The sequence below is a fragment of the Rhincodon typus genome, chromosome 1 (genome assembly GCF_021869965.1).
Source record: "Rhincodon typus isolate 14 chromosome 1, sRhiTyp1.1, whole genome shotgun sequence".
NCBI classification, from domain to species: domain Eukaryota; kingdom Metazoa; phylum Chordata; class Chondrichthyes; order Orectolobiformes; family Rhincodontidae; genus Rhincodon; species Rhincodon typus.
The window spans coordinates 161,598,289-161,619,604 of record NC_063332.1 but is presented as its reverse complement, the minus strand read 5'-3'; the positions used below and the strand labels follow the sequence as shown (position 1 = coordinate 161,619,604).

The 21,316-nt window shown below is 42.2% G+C and overlaps 2 protein-coding genes across 2 annotated transcripts in view; both read right to left on the bottom strand.

Annotated features, from left to right (window-relative positions):
- Positions 1-15,282, bottom strand: part of LOC109914135 (leucine-rich repeat-containing protein 27-like) — a 34,280-nt gene extending 18,998 nt beyond the window's left edge. The window contains exons 1-4 of the mRNA XM_020513704.2: positions 15,082-15,282; positions 7,400-7,530; positions 2,974-3,032; positions 2,626-2,778 (exon numbers count right to left, since the gene is read on the bottom strand). Coding sequence (XP_020369293.2) covers positions 2,626-2,778; positions 2,974-3,032; positions 7,400-7,530; positions 15,082-15,282 — 544 coding nt within the window. The remainder of the gene's footprint in view (positions 1-2,625; positions 2,779-2,973; positions 3,033-7,399; positions 7,531-15,081) is intronic.
- Positions 15,283-19,172: 3,890 nt separating this feature from the next.
- LOC109914134 (cytokine-like protein 1) lies at positions 19,173-20,483 on the bottom strand. Its single transcript, XM_020513703.2, has 4 exons — positions 20,167-20,483; positions 20,040-20,084; positions 19,803-19,949; positions 19,173-19,562 (listed from the first exon to the last, which is right to left on the bottom strand). Exons 1-4 carry the CDS (start codon positions 20,308-20,310, stop codon positions 19,479-19,481), a joined length of 420 nt encoding a protein of 139 aa, XP_020369292.1. The 5' UTR covers positions 20,311-20,483; the 3' UTR covers positions 19,173-19,478.
- Between the last annotated feature and the right edge of the window lie 833 nt (positions 20,484-21,316).

Sequence of the window (21,316 nt, the reverse complement as noted above, 5' to 3'; positions counted from 1 at the left end):
GTATAAATGAATGTTAATTGCATAGGGTTTCTCAAAAGGCCAATCAATTTTGAAATGTATTTATTATGACAATGTATTCTGAAAACTCCAGATAGGATAAATCACAGGAAATGAATAAAAGCATTGAAGATTCTTTGACAACACGCAGTGTGTTGCTCCATCACATTAAAGGATAAGGAGATTAAAAGTTATGGGGAGAAGGCAGGAGAATGCGGTTGAGAAACATTTCAGCCATGATCGAATGGCAGAGCAGACTCAATAGGATGCTCCTATATCTTATGGGCTTATAGTCATACATGTCTCAAACCGTTTTAAACAGAGTGCTATGAATTCAAGTAGTACTAGTCTTGGTTCCAAATGGAAAAGGATTGAAGAATTTGGTAAGTGGATCAGATTGATGTCTGATAAAGGGATTATTGGACATGCTTTCATGCTCCTATGTAATATGCAACACAATAAGCAACAGAAACAAAGTTGCTGGAAAAGATCAACAGGTCTGGCAGCATCTGTGAAGGAGAAAACAGAGTTAACGTTTTGGGTCCGGTGACCCTTCCTCAGAACCGGACAGTCCAGAGAGATGATTTAATTCTGGGAGTTAGACATCATTGGTCATCGGACCCGAAACGTTAACTCTGTTTTGTCCTTCACAAATGCTGCCAGACCTGCTGAGCTTTTCCAGCAACTTTGTTTTTGTTCCTGGTTTACAGCATCTGCAGTTCTTTTGGTCTTTATTTAGTATGCAACACAATAAGCTCTGATTTCACCAAAATTCCTCCCAAAATAACAGGTAATTTACAGGTACTTCATTATGGACACTAGGACTTCATTGAACATGTTGTTAACACCTAAACAGAAATCTGAATTCCCTGCTTAAGCCAACAGGACAACACCATAAGATTTCATTTTTAATAAAAAAAAGTTATCGTATATTAATAAAATTTTGAACTAAACCAGCACTATTAACTTAATAACTATGTATGTTATAAACTCACATAATATTCCTTACTTATTCAATAATTCTTCTATAGTACTCATCAATCATAAAGTTATTTACATCTGTAAGAACTTGTCAATAGTATGTCAGAGTCTCCTGGAGAATTAAGGTATTCTTAGAAGTATCTATTTACTATCATATGACCGCAGACGCATACATTAGATTCAAATTAGGCATTTTTTTCAGCTTGTGTTCCCTCACAAAAAATTCAAACCACATTTGAACCTCAGCTAAATTTTTAAAGTGACCTGCAAGAGTGAAGTGAGGAAATTTTTTTTCAATCAACAAGTAGTTAGTGTATGGAATGCATTGCCTAGAAGTGTGGTTGGGGCAGGTTCAACTAAGTCATTTAAGACAGCATTGGATGATTAGTTGGATAAAAATAACGTGCAAAGATATGGGGACAAAGCAAGAGATTGACATTGGGTAACAGTGCTCATTTAATGAGCTGGTACAGACATGATGGCTTTCCTGTGCACTGTAATGCTTCTATGATGCTACGATCTACATTCTTCATGATCAATGATAATGATTAAGCTGCTTACAGAGTAGGTCTATCTAATTGGCATTTATTTAGGCCATCTCTTAGCTGAGCTTCATAACACACGAGTTCTAAATTGAAACTTTTAGCAAATGCCCAAATAAATTGAAACCAGAGAACTTCCCTAAGCTCCACCTATCTCTACAGCAACATAGCCTTCTCTAGGTTGTCCCCACATGGACCTTTGGGTTACCGGACCCGAAACATTATCTCTGATTTTTTCTTTACAGATGCTACCAGACCTGCTGAGCTTTCTCAGCAACTTCTGTTTTTGTTCTTGTTTCAGATTAATGATCCCTCATTTCCAATTTCTTCTTTGATCCGATGAATTAAATTGATTTTTAGAAACTTTCAGGGTTCATGATGGCTTTAGACCAATGATCTCTAACTCCCAGAATTAAATCATCTCTCTGGACTGTCCTTGTTTGAAAGCATTGCAGATATCACACATCCAGCTCTTTAGACAAGTAACCCTACCTGCTGTTTTGTGGAACCATAGAAAGCTGCAGCACAAAAGCAGGCCATTCTATCGCCTGTGTCTGTACCAGCTACAAAACAAAAAATAGCCATCCATTCCAATCCATTTTCCAGTACCTAGTCCATGGTCTTGCAGACTACAGCAATTCAGGTATAGATCCAGGTACCTTTGAAAATAAACTGGTGAGGGTTTCTGCCTCCACTACCAAAACGGGTTGTGAATTCCAGCCACCATCACCCTCCTGGTGAAAATGGTTTTCCTATGACTCCTCTAGCCTTTCTACAAACCACCTTAATTCGGTGTCTACTGTTAATTCACTGGTCCTCTATCGGAAGCATGGGGAGATAGATGTATTCTATCTAGCCCCCAATAATATCCTTACAGTTCTATTGCTTATGTTCTGTCATTATTAAACAAATATAGGTTACCTTCTGGACTGCAATCTCTTTCTAGATGTTCTGACAACCTCTGAGGAAGTAAAAGTGGCATTCAAAAGATTAACATGATCATGCACTAGAAACATATAACAATACAGTAATGCTGGAAGGTACAAAAAAATCACAACTTAAATTCTAACAATTCAAAGTCATAAATATATTTTCAGATCCCTACCCATTTCTTGATTTTGATTTTCAGAAACAAACTGAGCAGCCTGCTGTCTGAGAAATGAAAGAATAATTTGGGTGCCTAAATGTACTATATCCAAAGGTGGAAACTGTAGTGGACAATTCCTCAGATTAAGTGCTTTAAGGGATAATACATTGCCTGAAAAAAAAAAGTAAAAGTAACATGAATTTAATATCATATATTCTGCAGAAAAAATTATTTATTTTTGCTGGTTTTATAAAGTAATTGCCATGAACAGAAATATTTTAGCAGAAGTTTTCTTTACCCAAATAATGAAATTAGTGACTATTAAAATTAATGTTTTACTCTAGGCAATTATGTAATAATCCCTACCTAGTTCAAGCGGTAACTCTATGAGAGGGTTTGTCTCCAACAAAAGTGTTCTAAGACATCTGAAAAATAAAATTTCTTTATTGTCTTTACTCAGTCAAAAAAATTAATTTCTAACATATCATACTACTTAAATAACTCTAAGTTCTATAAATTTAAAACAAATATTGCAGCAATCTATAAAACAGCATTATGTTAGCCTTGATTTTCTTTCCCTCTTCCCCATGCAATTCTTTTGGCTCCCAGTGTTACGGAGAAGGGGTAAGTCAAAGCCCTCTGATAGATAAACCGAAACACAAGCCCCAATGTGTTATGGTGGGGAATAGAGGTTCCCTTCTAATAATTAACCGCAAAACACCCAGAGAAGCTCACCTTTCCCCATGTAATCTGTTAAAAGAGTGGTTAAAAGAAAGAAATCCATGATATCCACTTTTTAAATAACAAGTAACAATTTATTTATGTAACTCTAACAGCGACCAAATTAACAGACTTACTAACAAACCGAACAATTCCCCCCTAGACTACTAACTACTCCCTAACTGGCCTAAATTCTAGAGGAATGCTGGTCAAATAAACACAAATCCCATTTATATAAACCCAATTAAAACTTAATCTCTCCAAATTCGCACAGACTATGTCTTCTGGAACACTCTGCCTTCTCCAGCCTTTCTTCTATTGATCTCAAGCCACAAATGTCTTTCTTCCACTGATTCTGCTGTCAGGGATGTTTTCTCTGTAAAGACTCTTAGCTAGAAGTGCTGTGGTATGTTTAATAAATGAGATGGTGCTTTCTCTGCGAGCTAAAAGGTGTTGTCTCTTGGGACAACAAGGTGCAGGGCTGGATGAACACAGCAGGCCAAGCAGCATCATAGGAGCAGAGAGTTGGCTCTATCTTGATTTTCCAAATGCCCTCTTTTTTATACCCTTGATGGCCTGTCCATTTATTACACTAGGGTTAGTTCCAGTTGGTCAACACCATTAAATTTAAATTCAATTGGCTTTTGGTATCTAGGGCCTGGCTTAAATTAATTGGCTAAATTCAAACTAGGTGCCAAAACATCAAAACAAGACTGCTGCTTTGCTGACAACTGTAAGGCCTTTTGATGCATTTGTTTCAATTTTGGGGCTCTCTGTAGAATGCTTGCAAACTTCCAAGCACGGACAAAACACAATCTCTTCAAGGGACCACACACATTTTTTTCAATTCTTGAGTACTCTACACAACTTTGTACCACCAGTTTCAAAATCCCCTAAATGAAACATTTAAGTTAAAGAACACAGTTTGTGGAGGGCGATATCACCTTCACTCACTATACCCTTTTTACACTGTAATGAAAATTCAGCTTAGATGGCTTGTTCAAACCATGCAGTATGATTTGCATAACCTTTGATTCAGGAGTAAGAGAACGGGTAATTGAGTGAAACTGACACAAACGTAAGCAGATTCTTCCTGAAATAGTGATACAGGGATGCTGTACCTCTTGCGGGCTGAGATGAAATTGTGCAACAGAGTTGCCACAAGTCAGAGTACTTAAAGTACACAAAGTACACGTTTTGTGCATAGAAACCAGTGAGAGAAGAAAGCAAATACACACTTCTTGTTCCCACCAGCCCCCACCCTGGTTAGACACTGAGTCTTACAGCATAGAAAGAAGCCTTTCGGCCCATATGTCCACACTGGTCATCAAACAAGCATGTCTTTTAATCCCATTTGAAGGCAGCGTTTCTGGGCAAGGGTGGGTTGGTTACCTCATTTGGCAGGATGGCTAGTTTGTGATGCCAACAGTGTGAGTTTAATGGCTCTCATGGTCTCAACCTCTCCGATCGTCTAAGGTATGGTGACCCTCAGGTTAAACTACCAGCCTCTCATGAGAAAGCAGCCCCATGGTCCAGTAGGACTATGGTGACTTTACCTTTCCGGGCAAGATCTTACTTTTCCAGGAAATTTTACATTTTACAATTAGAAAGACCAACATTTGTATTCACTAATTGTCCTCTAAGGCAATTATGAGGCCATTGAGGAGTTACCCACATTATGGATCTGGACTTATGTGTAGGCCACTCAGGTAAAGGCTGGCAGAAGGATGATAGTGAACCACATCGGTTTTTACAACAATTGATGATTGTGATTCTAGATTTTTAAAATTAATTTAGTTTGAATTCCACCTGCTCTTGTGGTGGGATTTGAACTTGCTCCCCCATAACATGAATCTGGGTCTCTGGTTTACTGCTCCAGTGGCATTCCCCCTACACACCATCTTCCCCAACTCTCACGTCAGCTAAGCACCCAGAGTTCTGAAGGAGATAGCTGAGGAGATTGTACAGGCATTGGTAGTGATATTTCAGGAAACACTAGAGTCAGGGGACATGCCAGAGGACTGGAAAATAGCTAATGTAACACCACATATAAGAAGGGAGGGAGGTGGAAGACAGGAAACTATAGGCCCGTTAGCCTGATCTCGGTCGTTGATAAGATTTTAGAATCCATTTGGTATGAGATAACAGAGCACTTGGAAGAGCATGGTAAAATAGAGCTGAGTCAGCATGGCTTTGTCAAAGAGAGGTCATGCCTGTCAAATCTGTTAGAATTCTTCGAGGAGGTAATGAGCAAGTTAGATGAAGAAGAGCCAATGGTCATGATTTTTTTTGTATTTCCAGGAGCCCTTTGATAAGGTACCACACAGGAGGCTGTTGATTAAGGACAAGGTACTGGCATGGATAGAGGATTGGCTGTCTGACAGAAAGCAGACAGTAGGAATAAAGGGGTCTTTTTCAGGACAGCAGCCAAATGACTAGCAGCATTCCACAGGGGTCCGTGTTGGCACCACAACTATTAATGTTATACATTAACAATCTGGATAAAGGAAATGAGGGCATTATTGCTAAGTTTTCAGCAAGATGGAGGGACAGGTAGTGTTGAAGAAGCAGGGAGGCTGTAGAAGGACTTGGACAGGCTAGGAGAGTGTGCAAAGTGGCATAAGGAATATAACGTGGGAAAGTATGAGGTTATGCAATTTGGCTGGAAGAATAGAGGTATAGATTATTTTCTAAGTGGGAGCCCTGGTTCAGGATTCTCTGAAGGTTAACATGCAGGCTCAGTTGGCAATTAAGAAGGCAAATGCAATGTTAGCATTCATTTCAAGAGGACGAGAGCACAAGAGCAGAGGCGTATTGCTGAGGGTCTAAAAGGCTCTGGTCAGAACACATTTGGAATATTGTGAGCAGTTTTGGGCCCCATATTACAGGGAGGATGTTATGGCATTTGAGGGGACCAGAGGAGATTTACAAGAATGTGTTATGAGGTTGAAAGACTTGTTATGTGAGGAGCAGTTGAGGTCTCTGGATCTGTACTTGATAGAATTTAGAATAATGAGCAAGAATCTGACTTAAACTTACAGAGATGCCTGGATATAGTGGACGTAGTAGGAGAGACAAGGACCTGAGGGCAGAGCCTCAGAGTGAAGGGTCGCTCCTTTAGAACTGAGATGAGGAGGAATCGGGAGATGATGGCTGAGTGGTATTATCGTTGGACTGTTAATCAAGACACCCAGATAACATTCTGGGGACCCGGGTTCGAAACCCGCCATGGCAGATGGTGGAATCAGAATTCAATAAAAAATCTGGAATTAAGAACCGAATGATGACCATGAATCCATTGTCAATTGTCAGGAAAAACCCATCTGGTTCACTAATGTCCTTTAGAGAAGGAAACTGTCATCCTTACCTGGTCTGGCCGACATGTGACTCCAGACCCACAGCAATGTGATTGACTCTTAATTGCCCTCTGGGCAATTAGGAATGGGCAATAAATGCTGCCTAGCCTGCGATGCCCTCATCCTGTGAATGAATAAAGGAAAAAAATATCTATAGCCAGAGGGTGGTTAATCTGCTGCAGAAGGCTGTGAAGACCAAGTCATTGAGTGTATTTAAGGCAGAGTTTGAATAGGTTCATGATTAGTAAGAGGATCAAGGGTTAAAGGGAAAAGGCAGGAGAATTGAGAAATATATCAGCCATGATTGAATGGCGTAGTAGACTCATTAGGTCGAATGGCCTAATTCTGCTCCTATATCTTATGGTTAGAGTCCCATTAATGACTGTAACAAGGACCTAAACATTTTTCCGGGAAAAAACCCCATTCGCTCCAAACCATGAGATCTGAAGGTCAGATTTTTTAGTACCAATTCAGTCATGAAGGCAGCATTGAGTCACTTCCACATTGCTGCTGGTAGTTTGAGACAAACACTGCTGTTGCATATTCCCCCAAGCTATGCAAATTATTCCTTTCCTGGCATTCAAGATAGGATAAGGACCTGGAGGGTGGGGAAGGGATTCCTCTCCAGTGCATTTATACAAAGACCCTAGGAATTTGGGTCAACATGCCCCTTAGGACATGTAGGATCAATCAGTTTTTGAGTCCTGGATCCATACCTGTGAGTTCCAATTCTCGCAGGTAGCTTCTGCAGTCTATTCTTTCTCAAGTCCAACCACACCAGCTGTGGCAGATGATCAAACAATTCGCCTGGCAACTCCTGAAGCAGGTTGCCCTCCAGATACAGATGCTGTAGGAGAGCAGAGCCATATGTACTAGGAATTATCAAAACCTGTTAAAAATGTTGACCGTTTTATGAAATTTACAACACTGCAAATGCACATAGATTTGTCCAAAATGGATTTATATCATATCAAGAGATATGTCTTAGCCGATAGGCAACATAAATGCAGACAAAAATAAATTAATTAAAGAAAAAAAAATTTAAAATAGGAAGTAACTTTGTCTTTGACCGAATGGTCTAACATGTATTATACTGATTCAGCATCCTGCTCTGCATGTCTTCAATTTTAATTGAAATTACTCTCCCTATAGAGAAATTGATAAACAGTAGGGTACGTTCTTCTACCAACAATAGAGCTTAGTAGAGAAAAGTTTTTATCTGGCTTCTTTGCATGGAAAAGATTGCTCCAATTCTAAAAATCTGTTAACGAAGTCACCTTTGGGGGCTGTGCCTACCATTAAATAGCAGATGTGTTGATGCATAATACAACAAGGGACATGTGAGCAACATGGTTTGACATAATGTTGAAGAATGAAGAGATCCTGTTGACAGGAGACTGGAGGCAATGGAGATAGGTCCTATTTCTAACTGCAGATTGTTGCATGAGGTAATAGTTCTGAAAGGGTTAGTACTGAAGACTGCATTTAGCTCCATCCAAACTGTTAATGTCATAAGGATTTGGGTGGGGAGAGGCAGAACAGCTCTGGATCTCAAAGGAGACAGACCTAGACAGACCTATCATCTAAATCATAGAATCTGACTTTTACTGCGTGGTAAGTGGCCCATCAGCCCATCATGTCTGTACCAGTCATCAAGCACCTATCAGCTCTGTCCCATTTTCAAATGGCCCATATCCTTGTATGTTGTGGCATTTTAAGCAATCATTTAAAAACTTCTTAAAATGTTGTGATGGTTCCCACTTCTATCAACTTTTCAGGAAGTGTTCCAAATACCCAACACCCTCTATGTAAAATAAATCTTCCTTAAATCCCCTCTACATCTTCTGCTCTTTACCTTATATCTATGCCCCCTGTTATTGATCCTTCTACTATGGGGAAAGGTTTGTTCTCATCTACAATAGCTAAGCCCTTCACAGTTTTGTGCACTTCAATCAGGTTGCTCCCTTAGCTTTCTCTGCTCTAATGAAAACAACCCTGCCGCTGTAGGCTCACTTCGAAGTTGATTTGCTTCAGCCCAGGCAAAATCCTGGTGAAACTTCTTTGCACCCCGTCTAGTGCAATCACATCCTTTCTATAACGCGGTAAACAGAACTGCACACACTACTCCAACTGTGGCCTACCTTGTATTTAGCTCTATCACAACTTCCCTGCTCTTGTATTCAATGCCTCGACTATTAAAGGCAAGTATCCCATATGTTTTCTTAACTACCTTATATAGCCGTCCTGTTGCATTCAAGGATCTGTGGACATGTACATAGAAGGTCCCACTAGTCCTCTGTACTTCCTAGGGTCTGACCATTCATCATGCACTCCCTTGCCTTATTGGTCCAAGCAAAATGCATCAACTCATACTTTTAAGGATTAGTTCTATTTGCCACTGTGCAGCCCATTTGACAGCCAATGTATATCTTCCTGTAGTTTAAGGCTTTTCTCCTCGCTATTTACACTATCAATTTTCATGTTATCTGCAAACTTACTGATCAAACCTCCCAAGTTCATGTCTAGATCATTAACATGCACTAAAAGCAGCAAGGGACCCAGCACTAAACCCTACAGTATGCCATTGGGTACAGGCAACCTTTGAACGTCACCCTCTTCTTCCTACCATGAAGCCAATTTTGGATCCAATTTGCCAAATTGCACTGGATCCCATTGGCTCTTAACTTCTTGACAAGTCTCCAATGCAGAAGCTTGTCAAAATCCTTACTGATGTGCATGGAATCAATATCCACTGTACTGCCCTTATCTACAAATCTAGTCACCTCCTCAAAAAACACAATCAAACTTGTCAGACATGTTCTCCTCCTGACAAGAGCATGCTGACTATTCTTACGTCTCCAACTGGAGATTAAGTCTGTAGCTCACACTTTTTTCCAATAGTTTCCCTACCACTGACACAAGACTCACAGACCTATGGTTCACTGGTTTATCCCTACCACCTTTCTTGACTGATTCCACATTAGCTGTCCTCCAGTACTCTGACATACCTCCTGCGTCCAGACAGGATTTGGAAATTAATGTCAGGACTCCTACAACCTCCTCCCTTGCCTCTGACATATGTCATCTCGGCTTTGGGACTTAACTAATTTTAAGTTCATTGAAACCTCTAATGTCTCCTCCAACTCAATTGTAATTTGTTCAAGTATATCACTGTCTCCTTCCTTAATTTCTATACCTATGTTGTTCTTCTCTATCATCAATACAGACATAACGTAGTTATGTAAAACCTCACCAATGGCTGCCAGCTCCATCCACAGCTTACCATTCACCAAAGACCTCCAGACAACACTTTCTAAACCCACAATCACTTCCATCTAGAAGGACAAGGGCAGCAGAAACATGGGAACACCACCACCCGCAAGTTATAAAATCATGAGGGACATAGATAAGGTGAAGAGCAAAGATCTTTTCCCCAGGGTAGGGGAATTTAAAATCTGAGGACATAGTTTTAAGTTGAGAGGGGAAAGATTTAAAAGTGACCTGAGGTGTGCCTTTTCACACAGATGGTGGTGCGTACATGGAATGAAATGCCAGAGGAAGGGGTAAATGCAGGTGCAGTTACAATATTTAATAGACATTTTAACAGGTTCATAAATAGGAACAGTTCAGAGGGATATGGACCATGTGCAGGCAAATGTGACTAGTTTAGTTTTGGAAACTAAATGTGCATGGGCAAGTTGACTGAAAGGTCTGTTTCTGTGCTGTATGACTCTAATGACTCTATGAGTTGGCTGGATGGCTGGTTTGCGATGCAAAGTGATGCTAACAGCATGGGTGCAATTGCCACACCAGTTCAGGTTACAACCTCTCCCTTTGCCTGAGGCATCATGACCCTAGGGTTAAACCACCACCAGTTGTCTCTCTCTAATGAGAAAGCAGCCCTATGGTCTAGTAAGACTATGGTGACATTACTATTTACTCGAGCATCCCTTTCTTTCTTATCCACTTCCGTACACTTTTTGCTATCCAGGATTCTCTGGTGTTTTTGGTTCCACTCTTCACACGTACAGGTACATGTTGGAGGCCTGCACATTCTCTATTTCCTTTTTGAAAGACTCCAACTGTCCGACGTAGGTGTCCCTACAAGTAGTTGCTCACACTCCACTTTGGCCAGATCCTCTCTTATCAGCCTTGCCCCAATTCATAACCTTTATTTCCCGGCCATTCTTGTCCTTTTCCATGACTAACTTAAAACTTTCTGAGTTACGGTCACCATCACCGCAATGCTTTCCCAATGAAACTTCTACTATTTGCCTGGCTTTGTTCTCTAAAATTAGATCCAGCTCATTTGTAGGACTTCCTGCACGGTCTTTAAAAGCATTAAAAGGTATTTATGAATACCAGCTTCCATTATGCCTTTCACATGTTGTCTAACCCAGTTAATATTGGGAAGTTGAAATCCCCTGCTATTACCACCCTATTGCTTTTACAATACTCTGAAATTAACTGCCCTTCTACCTCTTCCTGAAAGTTTAGCGTTTATAGTACATGCACAACAATGTGATAGTCTCCTTTTCATTCTTAACTTCTATTCATATTGCCTCAGTTGAGGAGCCTTCTATGATATCATCCCTCTTTATTGCAGTAATTGACTCTTTCATCAATATTGCATCACCAACTCCTCTTTTATACCCTTCCCTGTCTTGTCTGAAGACAATACATCCCAGAGTATTGACCTGCCAGTCGTGTTCCTCCCTCAACCACATCTCCATGATAGCAAAGATGTCATGTACCCATGTGTTAATCAACAACCTTAACTCATTTGCTTCACTCGTGAGACTCATTGTATTAAAATAAACGCCATTCAAACTTGCCATTCTCTCTTGCGTTCCATGTGAAATTAACTGCAGGGTGAAGATTGCCTTGACAGCAAAGGAACTGTTGTGGCACAGTGGTAGCGTTCCCTGCCTCTGATCCAGGAAGAACCTGGGTTTAAGTTCCACCTGTTCCACCTGTGTGTAATAATATCTCCAAACAGGTTGATCAGAAAATATTTGCATTGTCACCTATGGTAAGTAAAGCAGTTATTGTAATTACCATTTCTGCAGATGAAGGACATGTTCAGATGGGCATGGCCAAACTAGGGGACACAGTCTAAGAATAAGGGGTAAGTCATTCAGGACTGAGGCGAGGGAAAATTTCTTCACCCAGAGAGTTGCGAACCTGTGGAGTTCTCTCCCACAGGAAGCTGTTGGGGCTAGTTCATTAGATATATTCAAGAGGGAGCTGGATATGGCCCTTGCGGCTAAAGGGATCAAGGGATATGGACAGAAATCAGGAATGGGAAATTGAAATTGCACGATCATATTGAATGGTGGTGCAGCCTCGAAGGGCTGAATGGCCTACACCTGCACCTAGTTTCAACCTAGTTTTACCAGCTGGCATAGAGTCGCACAGCATGGAAACAGACCCTTCAGTCCAACCAGTCCATGCCGAACATAATCCCAAACTAAACCAGTCCCACCTACCTGCTCCTGGCCCACAACCGTCCAAACCTTTCCTATTCATGTAGTTATCTAAGTGTCTTTTAAATGTTGTAACGGTGCCCGCATCCACCACTTCCTGGGGAAGTTTATTCCACATGCACACCACCCTCTGTATAAAACATTTGCCCCCTTTTTATAATCTCTCTCCTGTCACTTTAAAAATTTGCCCCCTAGTCTTGAAATCCCCCAACCTAGGAAAAAGACATCAATCATTAACCCTATTTATACTTCTCATGATTTCAAAAACCTCTATAAGGTCACCTTTCAATCTTCCACCCTCCAGTGACAAAAGTTCCAGCCTATCCAGCGATAGTAAGAACGTTACCCTTAACAACTTCTCCTTCAACTCCTCCCACTTCCTACAGACTAAGGGAGTGGCCATGGGTACCCACATGGGCCCAAGCTATGCTTGCCTCTTAGTAGGATACGTGGAACAATCCCTCTTCCAAAGCTACACTGGCCCTATCCCCCACCTCTTCCTCCGCTACATCGATGACTGTATCGGCACCACCTCGTACTCCCACGAGGAGCTTGAACAGTTCATCCACTTCACTAACACCTTTCATCCCAACCTCAAGTTCACCTGGACCATCTCTGATACCTCTCTCTCCTTCCTGGACCTCTCTGTCTCCACCTCTGGTGACCACCTCGAAACTGATATCTATTTCAAGCCCACCGACTACCATAGCTACCTAGACTACACCTCCTCGCACCCAACTTCCTGCAAGAATGCGATCCCCTATTCCCAATTCCTCTGCCTCTGCCGCATCTGTGCCCAAGATGGGGTCTTCCACTCCCAAATATCCCAGATGTCCTCTTATTTCAAAGACCACAACTTCACCCCTTCAGTGGTCGAAAATGCTCTCGACCACATCTCTTGCGTGTCCTGCACCTCTGCCCTCACATCCCCTCCCCGCAACAAAAACAAAGACAGAATCCCCCTTGTCCTCAGGTATCACCCCACTAACCTACGGATTCAATGTATCATTTGCCACCACTTCCGCGATCTGCAGTCTGACCACACTACGAAGGATATATTTCCCTCCCCACCCCTATCTGCCTTCCGTAGGGGCCGTTCTCTCCATGACTCCCTTGTCCGCTCCACACTCCCCACTAGCCCCACCACCCCCGGCACCTTTCCCTGCAACCGCAGGAAGTGCTACACCTTCCCTACACCTCCCCCCTCACCTCCATCCAAGGAACCAAAAAAACCTTCCACATCAGACAGATTTTCACCTGCACATCCGCTAATGTAGTCTACTGCATCTGCTGCTCCCGATGTGGCCTCCTCTACATTGGTGAGACCAAGCGGAGGCTCGGAGACCGCTTTGTAGAGCACCTGCGCTCTGTTCACGACAAACAACACCTCCCAGTCGCAAACCACTTCAACTGGGTGACAAGTCCATCCTGGGCCTTCTCCAGTGTCACAACAACGCCACCCGGAAACTGGAGGCGCAGCATCTCATATTCTGCCTTGGGAGCCTACAACCCAATGGTCTCAAAGTGGACTTTACCAGTTTCAAAATCTCCCCACCCCTGGCCTTATCCTATGATCAACCCTCCCTCTCATCCCCGCCTCCTTGACCTAACACAACCTGTCCCTCTTCTCTCCCACCTTTCCGCTCCTCCCACCTCACTGACCAATCCCCACCACTGCCTACCTGCACTCACCTATCACCATCCCACCTACCTTCCCCAGCTCCATCCCTCCTCTCTCTATATATTTCAGAGTTCCCTTCCCCCCCTCCATTTCTGAAGGGTCCTGACCTGAAACATCAGCTTTCCTGCTCCTCTGATGCTGACTGGCCTGCTGTGTTCCTCCAGTTCCACACTGTGTTATACCAGCCTATCTTTATAACTCAAATCTTCCATACCCAGCAACATCCTGGTAAATCTTGTCTGAACTCTCTCCAGCTTAATAATATTCTTCCTGTAACAGGGTGACCAGAACTGGACATAGTACTCCAGAAGAGGCCTCACCAATGTCCTTTACTACCTCAGCCTGTCTTATTCAGTCAGGTATGAATCAAGCAAAAAAGGGGAGGAAAGTACTTAATTTGTAAAGCTGTGCTAATAAAGAGAGTTTTGATTAAACATTTTATTTCCTCCAGGTTATACAACAATTGGAACAATATTCCTGTTGGTAATATCAGTGAGGGACAGCATTTTAAATGGCGAATGCAGGGCAAGGCTGAATGAGTGGAACTAATTGCAAGATTAGAGTGACAGAAGGTTGAGAAATGTCCAAATTTCGGCTATTGAGAGTATTCACAGGCGACTTATAATTACACTTCCAAAACCCAATCCCACTTCATTAATCGTGCACAGTTAACAAGTTTCCTCACATCATAGATCTGTTAAATTTAGGAGATACCAACTAGATTTCAGCATCAGTATCACCAAGGTGTCAAACAGTTTTTCAATCGAATGTCATATTATTTCCCCCGGTGCTCGATAGGTCATTTTGGAACCACAATCACTGAATACCTGGTTCCGAATCCCGAATTCAACCAGGTTGCTGGGGCGGTATTACAGGTAGGTAGGTGGTTCAATGTGCATCGACGTAAACACACAACCATGTTCAGCAGAAACATGCCTTGCTTAAAACCGGCGTTTCCTCCCACTGTTTAGAGGAATTATAATGAAGAAGTGCATGGAAGAATGGAAGAATTTCCTGGTGCCAAAAGTTACGCAGTCATAAGTTGGGAAATGAGTACATATGGAGAGGGGAGACTTGTTGGATATTCGAAAAGGAGCAATTAGCTAGTTGAGCTCTATCCTGTAAACTTGGCTTTATAGCGTTAGAAAAAAAGTGCAAAGGGACAGTTTGGTGCAGGGCAAATTGGCGACCGGGGGGACAGAGTGGTTGGAAGAGACCGAAACCAATTTACCTCGATATATCTTGGCATGTCACACCTGAGGCACGTTAGATCTTTCCTGCAAAGATCGAGTGACTTGTCACTGCACCAGACATCGTGTGACTCTCCACTTGCCGCTTCGCCATGATCCGTTATGGGGGTGCAGAAGTGCCGAGCTTCAGGTATTCTCCCGGACCTGGAGCGGACTGCAGGCTGCTCCAGGCTCGACTTCATGGGGCGCTACACCAATGAAACTAAAGCAGTACAACGTGCTCACCCCATATAAGAGTTTTATTTAGAGCAGGCCATTGACTTGACAAAACAAAATACAGGGAAGAAAGGGAAAGCGATTTCTTGGGTCTTAAGATAAAAACATTTCCGGAATGGTGGTGGGATATAATTTGGATCTTACTCAATTTTGAGACAAAACAAAAACAACACTCAATGGAGAAGAAAGCATCTGGTCCCAATGTTTGGTCGGTTCTGAGAGTAATGCACAACCCCTGCCCCAATCTACTCCTTTCAATGTTGTAGCAAAGCCCCGGTCACCATGGAGATTGTTGTAACATTGTCGCTGTCAGCCCTCTTGCAGGGAGCCACTGAACACACCTTTGAAATGACATGGAAACTGCCCGGGGTTTCTAATGAAGCGTACAGACACACAGAGACATTGTGAAACGATCAGGGAACACTGATCATAGCACCCCCGCTTCCTAGGAAGCGCCTCAACCTGATTTACCCAGCCCACCTCTCACAACATCACAATCGCGTGTGTGCAGCCACCACAACAAGTTGCATTTATATAGTGCCTCCAACTTCGTGAAACGCCCACAGGGACATTGTCAGAGAGCGAGCCACAGGACGAGAGCCAGCTGACCAACGTTTTATGAAGAAGATAGTTTTTAGGGATTGTCTTAAATGAGGCAAGGGATGGAATTCCAGAACTCGCGGCCTCGTCTCCTGAAGGCAAGGACTCTGGTGGGGACTCAGCTGAAAACACGAAGTCAGAATTAGAGCAACTAATGCAGGCATCACAGAGGGTTGTGCAGATTACAGAAACACAAAAAACAGACAATGCTACTTAGGGATTTGAAAAACAAGGATGTGAGTTTTAAAATTAAGACAAAACCGAAATTGCTGGAGAAAATCCGCAAATCTGACAGCATTTCTGGGGAGAAAACACAGCCAACGTTTTGAGTGCAGTAACTGCTGAACTTCTCCAGCAATTTCTGTTTTTGTTTCAGTTCTCTAGCACCCGCTGTTCTTTATTTCATTCGAAATCAACACATTGTTAGTCCAGGTCCCAATGTAGGTCAGCAAACACACTAGTGATGGGTGAACAGAACTTCCTATGCGATAAAACACAGGCTGCAGACTTTCAGAAGATGTTTGGTTTGTCAGGTAGAATGTGGGACAGCAGCCGCGAGTGCAATGAAATTGTCAAGTCTAGAGGTAATGAAGGAATGGTCGAGGGTTTTGACAGTATATAAGCTGGGTTGGGTGCACACAAACATACAATAAGAACAGAATTACTCCTTTTGCCCCATCAAGCCTGCTTGGCATTTGATAAGATCATGACTGATCCTATTTATTTATTTATTTCAGAACTCCCTTCCCCTCCCCCTTTTCTGATGAAGGGTCTAGGCCCGAAACGTCAGCCTTTCTGCTCCTATGATGCTGCTTGGCCTGCTGTGTTCATCCAGCCCTGCACCTTGTTGTCTCGGATTCTCCAGCACCTGCAGTTCCTACTATCTCAGCTCCACACCTTGCTCCACACCTTGTTATCTAAGAAAAATGGGAAAATAGGTTAAGGGATTGGTGGGTAGAGATGCAGTGCAAAGACAAGTGATACCATGGAAGTTGAAATCGGTGGCCTTAGAGATGGATAGTTATGATGCAGCTGCAAGCTCATCTCAGGATCAAATGTGGCACCAAGGTTGGGAACAGACTGGCTTAATCTCAGACTGTTGCCAGGTAGAGGGATATAGTTGGCATCTACAGTAGAATGCTTGGAGTGGGAATTGAATGGCTTCAGCCTTCCCACTACAGAATCCTACAAAAGTTTGCATTTATGTAGCACTTTTAATGTCTGGATACTTTGCAAGGTGATTTGCAGGAGCGATTATCGAACAAAATTGAAACCTGAGCCACATAAGGGATTATTAAGATTAATGGGAAAAGATTAGTCAAAGAAAAAAAAACTGCAGTTGGATACAGCAAAACATGCCTGTGTTACAGATAACAGTTGCTTTTGTTTAATAATGGTTCAAAATCGCTCTTATTCATTTTCAAAGCAGACTTTTAGGTTTTAAACCAGAATATACTGAAGCATGCTAAACTCAGTGCATGAGTTCGAGTTAAACTATCAGAAGAAACACGAAGAATAGGGAACGATCTTTGGTTTTAACAAATCTGCCGCGTTTTGATTGTGATATTGAACTAGATTTTGCAACAATACTGACGCCAAAACTGCTCACTGATCCTCTGTCGGAACTTCTGGAGTCTGCACATGCGCAGTTAAATAATAATCCGTGCAAAGGGCGCACTGTTGAGACCCTGCCTCAAGTAACTAATTCTTTGCGAATTATTAAACAAGAGAGAACTTCTATCCGTTTACTCTTAGTCTCGCTTAAAAACCTTTAACAATGTTACACTTTTAAAAAAATGAAGTGTAGCTGCATTTTAAACAACATGCTAAATTTATATCAGAGATAGTAGGAACTGCAGATGCTGGAGAATCCGAGACAACAAGGTGCAGGGCTGGATGAACACAGCAGGCCAAGCAGCATCATAGGAGCAGATTCCTGCTAAACAACTTCACTGACACTGAACGAGCAATTTTATAATGATTCAATGAGTCATAGTGATACAGCACGGAAACAGGCCCTCAGCCCAGCCCCTCATGCTGACCACGTTTCCTAAACTGAACCAGTGCCATTTGCCTGTGTTTGGTCCATATCCATTTAAATCTTTCCTATCCTATATCTGTCCAAAAGACTTCTAACTTTTGTAATCGTACAGGCGTCTGCCACTTTCTCTGGCAGCTCATTTCATACACGCACCACCCTCCGTGTGAAAAAGTTGCCCCATTTAAATCTTTCTCCTCTCACCTTAAAACTATGCCCTCAAGTTTTGAATACTCCTACCTTTCGGAAAAAAAAGACCTTTGATATACACTGTATCTATGCCCCTCATGATTTTACAAACCTCCATAAGGTCACCTGTCAGCCTCCTACACTCCAGGGAACAAAAAGTCCCAGCCTACCCAGCCTCTCGTTATTACTTAAATGCTCCAGTCTGGGCAACAGTCTTGTTAATCCTTTTTGCACCCTTTCCAGTTTAATAACATATTTCCTATAGATGGGTGAACAGAATTGTATGCAGTACTGGAAATGTGGAACAGAATTGTATGCAGTACTGGAAACGTGTCCTTACCAACGTCGTGTAAGTTAATAAAATATTGCACAAAATCTCACTAAAAAAATCTTCTACTGAAATTCCATACTCATTTCCTTTACTATGTGTATAATCTGACAAAATTAAAAATTCCAATGCTTTATACTTCTTGGTATGTTGTTTGTGAGAATATCTCAGTGATAGCTTGCTTACCCTGCTTGATGACAGCACCGTTGCCAGATGCCTGAAGATCCTTTTGACTTGGGTCAGAAACAAACAGCCCATCGAACAGGAAAGGGAAGTCAGCACCAAAAAGATTGTTATATCTTAGTGGGTAAATTTCTTCAAGGTCAGCAATTCACATTGTTGCTTCACCATTGACCACCTCATCCTGGCTAATTTAGTTACAAGTTCAGATATGTTCAATGAATCTGAAATAATTGCAATGAAATATGGAGACATTTCATTTGGTGGCCGTAAATTTCAGAAACTAAGTTGGAATGTGTTTGTAACTCCAGCACATAGTTTATAAAACACTTGTCTCTGAATATGCAAATAATACACAGCACCTAACTGCACCCACATCCTGACATTAAAATGGAAAGTACAAGAATATTCAAACCACATAAAAGTGTCGCTTAAAAAAATGGAGTGCATCTGTGAAAATGAAGACGGTGCGAAGAAGTTTTTGGACTGTAAATACATTACAAGTGGAAACACCAGCAATATTTTGCTAACCTCGTTTATTTTGGTTTTTGGTAAATTACAGCACCAGTAGAATGTCGAATACAGGAAAGGTAACGCTACAGACTCCTATTCCCCTTCCTTCCAGAAAGGAAATCACTTAAAACGAATTCACCCATTGCATGGAAACAGCAAATCATTGTTCGGAAGAAACACTCTCATCTCTGCCACATACCACACATACAAATTTAAAGCATGCCCTTTTGATTAAAATAACACGAACTCCCATGCTGTCAGATGACGCCGGTGGCTCAATGCAAATCCACTCGGTCGCTGAAATGCAGGAGTTTTCATTTCGAAAGGTCTTCCTGAGGGTCCGGTGGAGGAGGTGGGCGTTCCAATTCCGCGCAATCATCAGTGAAGAACACAAGGTCCTGTGGTAGACGAAAAGACAAACAGGTGTCACTGAAATGAACAATGTAGACCGATTTTGTGCAGAGCCTAACGTACAGTGCGTCCAGCACGAGGAAACTAGAAACGCATTAAAAGTGAGCTTTTGTGCTTTCAGGCGTGCACTTGTTCTGTGGAGGAAGTTCAAACTATAAACTACAGCCTATAGTCCTTATATATAGCCCTTCCCCAAGTGAAGATGACAGCATTTATGTATACGTTACCCGGTAGCAGACTCGGTTGATCATGTTGTACAAGCGCTTGATGCGCAGTTTCAGAACTGCAATTCTCTTAAGCTCCCTGCACTGGGGAGTGATGAGATTGTCCAAAGCATAGAGGTGGTCGCGAAGTTTGACCATCACACAGGAGTTCTGAAACGCGAATACAGGTGATCAATACTCCAGACACAAACCATAACCACACCCCGAATTGCTATCTCCCTTCAAGTCCCAAGTACTTACGTGCACATTAATGTAGAGCTTTGGTAGGTTAGCAAGGCAGCGTTTCTGTGAAAGAAAGGTATTCATTGAGTTATAACAAGCACCATACAAAGAGAAGCGAGGAAAGCCAGACTGGTTTGTGGTTTACCGTGATCGAGAAGGTCTCTAATCTTCCCATTAACTCCGTGATTCCTTTACCCAATCTCAAAACAGCGGAGTAGCATGTTGGCGGGACAGAATCAGCGATGACAAGGAACGTGGAGAGGAGAACGATTTTCCGTAACAAATCCATAACTGGCCCTTTTCACAGCCGCCCGGATTGTACTGGAGCCTCTCTGCTTATTAACCACGGGGATCTGAACACCGTCCAGTCCTGAACCTGCTCCAAGTTAATGAAAGCGGTTTCTTACTCCCTACTTTCCAGGATTGGAAAACTCCTGTCGACGTCAATCGAGATGAACTGCCCTCCCTAGGAGTTACCAATAAGAATCAGATTGAAATTAATCAAACTTTGGGATTAGTTCCCGACTAGACCTCAACACAGCAGCTGCTTTTTGGAGAATTGCAGACTAGGGGCTGATGACGAACCGCAACGTTTCTGATTATAACCCATTCAGATGGAATGACAGGCGCCTCACTCTTTAGAATCCCTCTCTTCCCTCAACCTGCAACACACACTCTCATCTTCTTCATGTGTATCTAACAGCGAATCATCTTCAGGTAGGGAGATTACTAAATACCACCCCGATTCACCGTTTCAAGACTTGAACCTAACACTCCATCTCAAATATACACCAAAGTACATTTCCTCTTCCATAACATTGTCATACCAAATGAAGCTCTAGGAACCACAGACCCAGAAGCAAGCCCATTGTCTGTTGGCCCTTCTAAGGGGCAGTCCAGTAAATCCCACTTCCCCACTCTCTCTCCACATCCCTGTAATTTTCCTCATTTCTATTATTTGTCGAATTCCCTTTGGGGGAAAAAAATGTTTAATTTGTACTCACAACTTAATCACTGCTTTCCAAATTCTAACTACTTTTTACATAACAAGACTTTTCGGCAGGCTTTGCTTGTTAATGTTTCACTAGCCACATGGGTGCTTTCCTGGTGGTGGAAAATATAACATTTTAGCACAATGGCGTCTTTAAATAAAAAAATACAAAATTTTTCCACATGTTGTCTGTTTTTTGCCAACTGCTTTAAATCTGTGCCCTCTGGTTGCCAGACCTTCAGTGTTTTAAAGCTTTCATGCTTTTAGGAACCTCTACTGAATTTCTTCCAGGCCTTCATAGCTC

Excerpts from the sequence above, each read along its gene's own strand:
- LOC109914134 (XM_020513703.2), bottom strand. The coding sequence starts at position 20,310 with ATGGATTTGTTACGGAAAATCGTTCTCCTCTCCACGTTCCTTGTCATC. Across the intron at positions 20,085-20,166 it reads TAGAGACCTTCTCGATCACG|AAACGCTGCCTTGCTAACCT; the intron begins GTAAACCACAAA and ends TTTCTTTCACAG. Across the intron at positions 19,563-19,802 it reads TCAACCGAGTCTGCTACCGG|GACCTTGTGTTCTTCACTGA; the intron begins GTAACGTATACA and ends CGTCTACCACAG.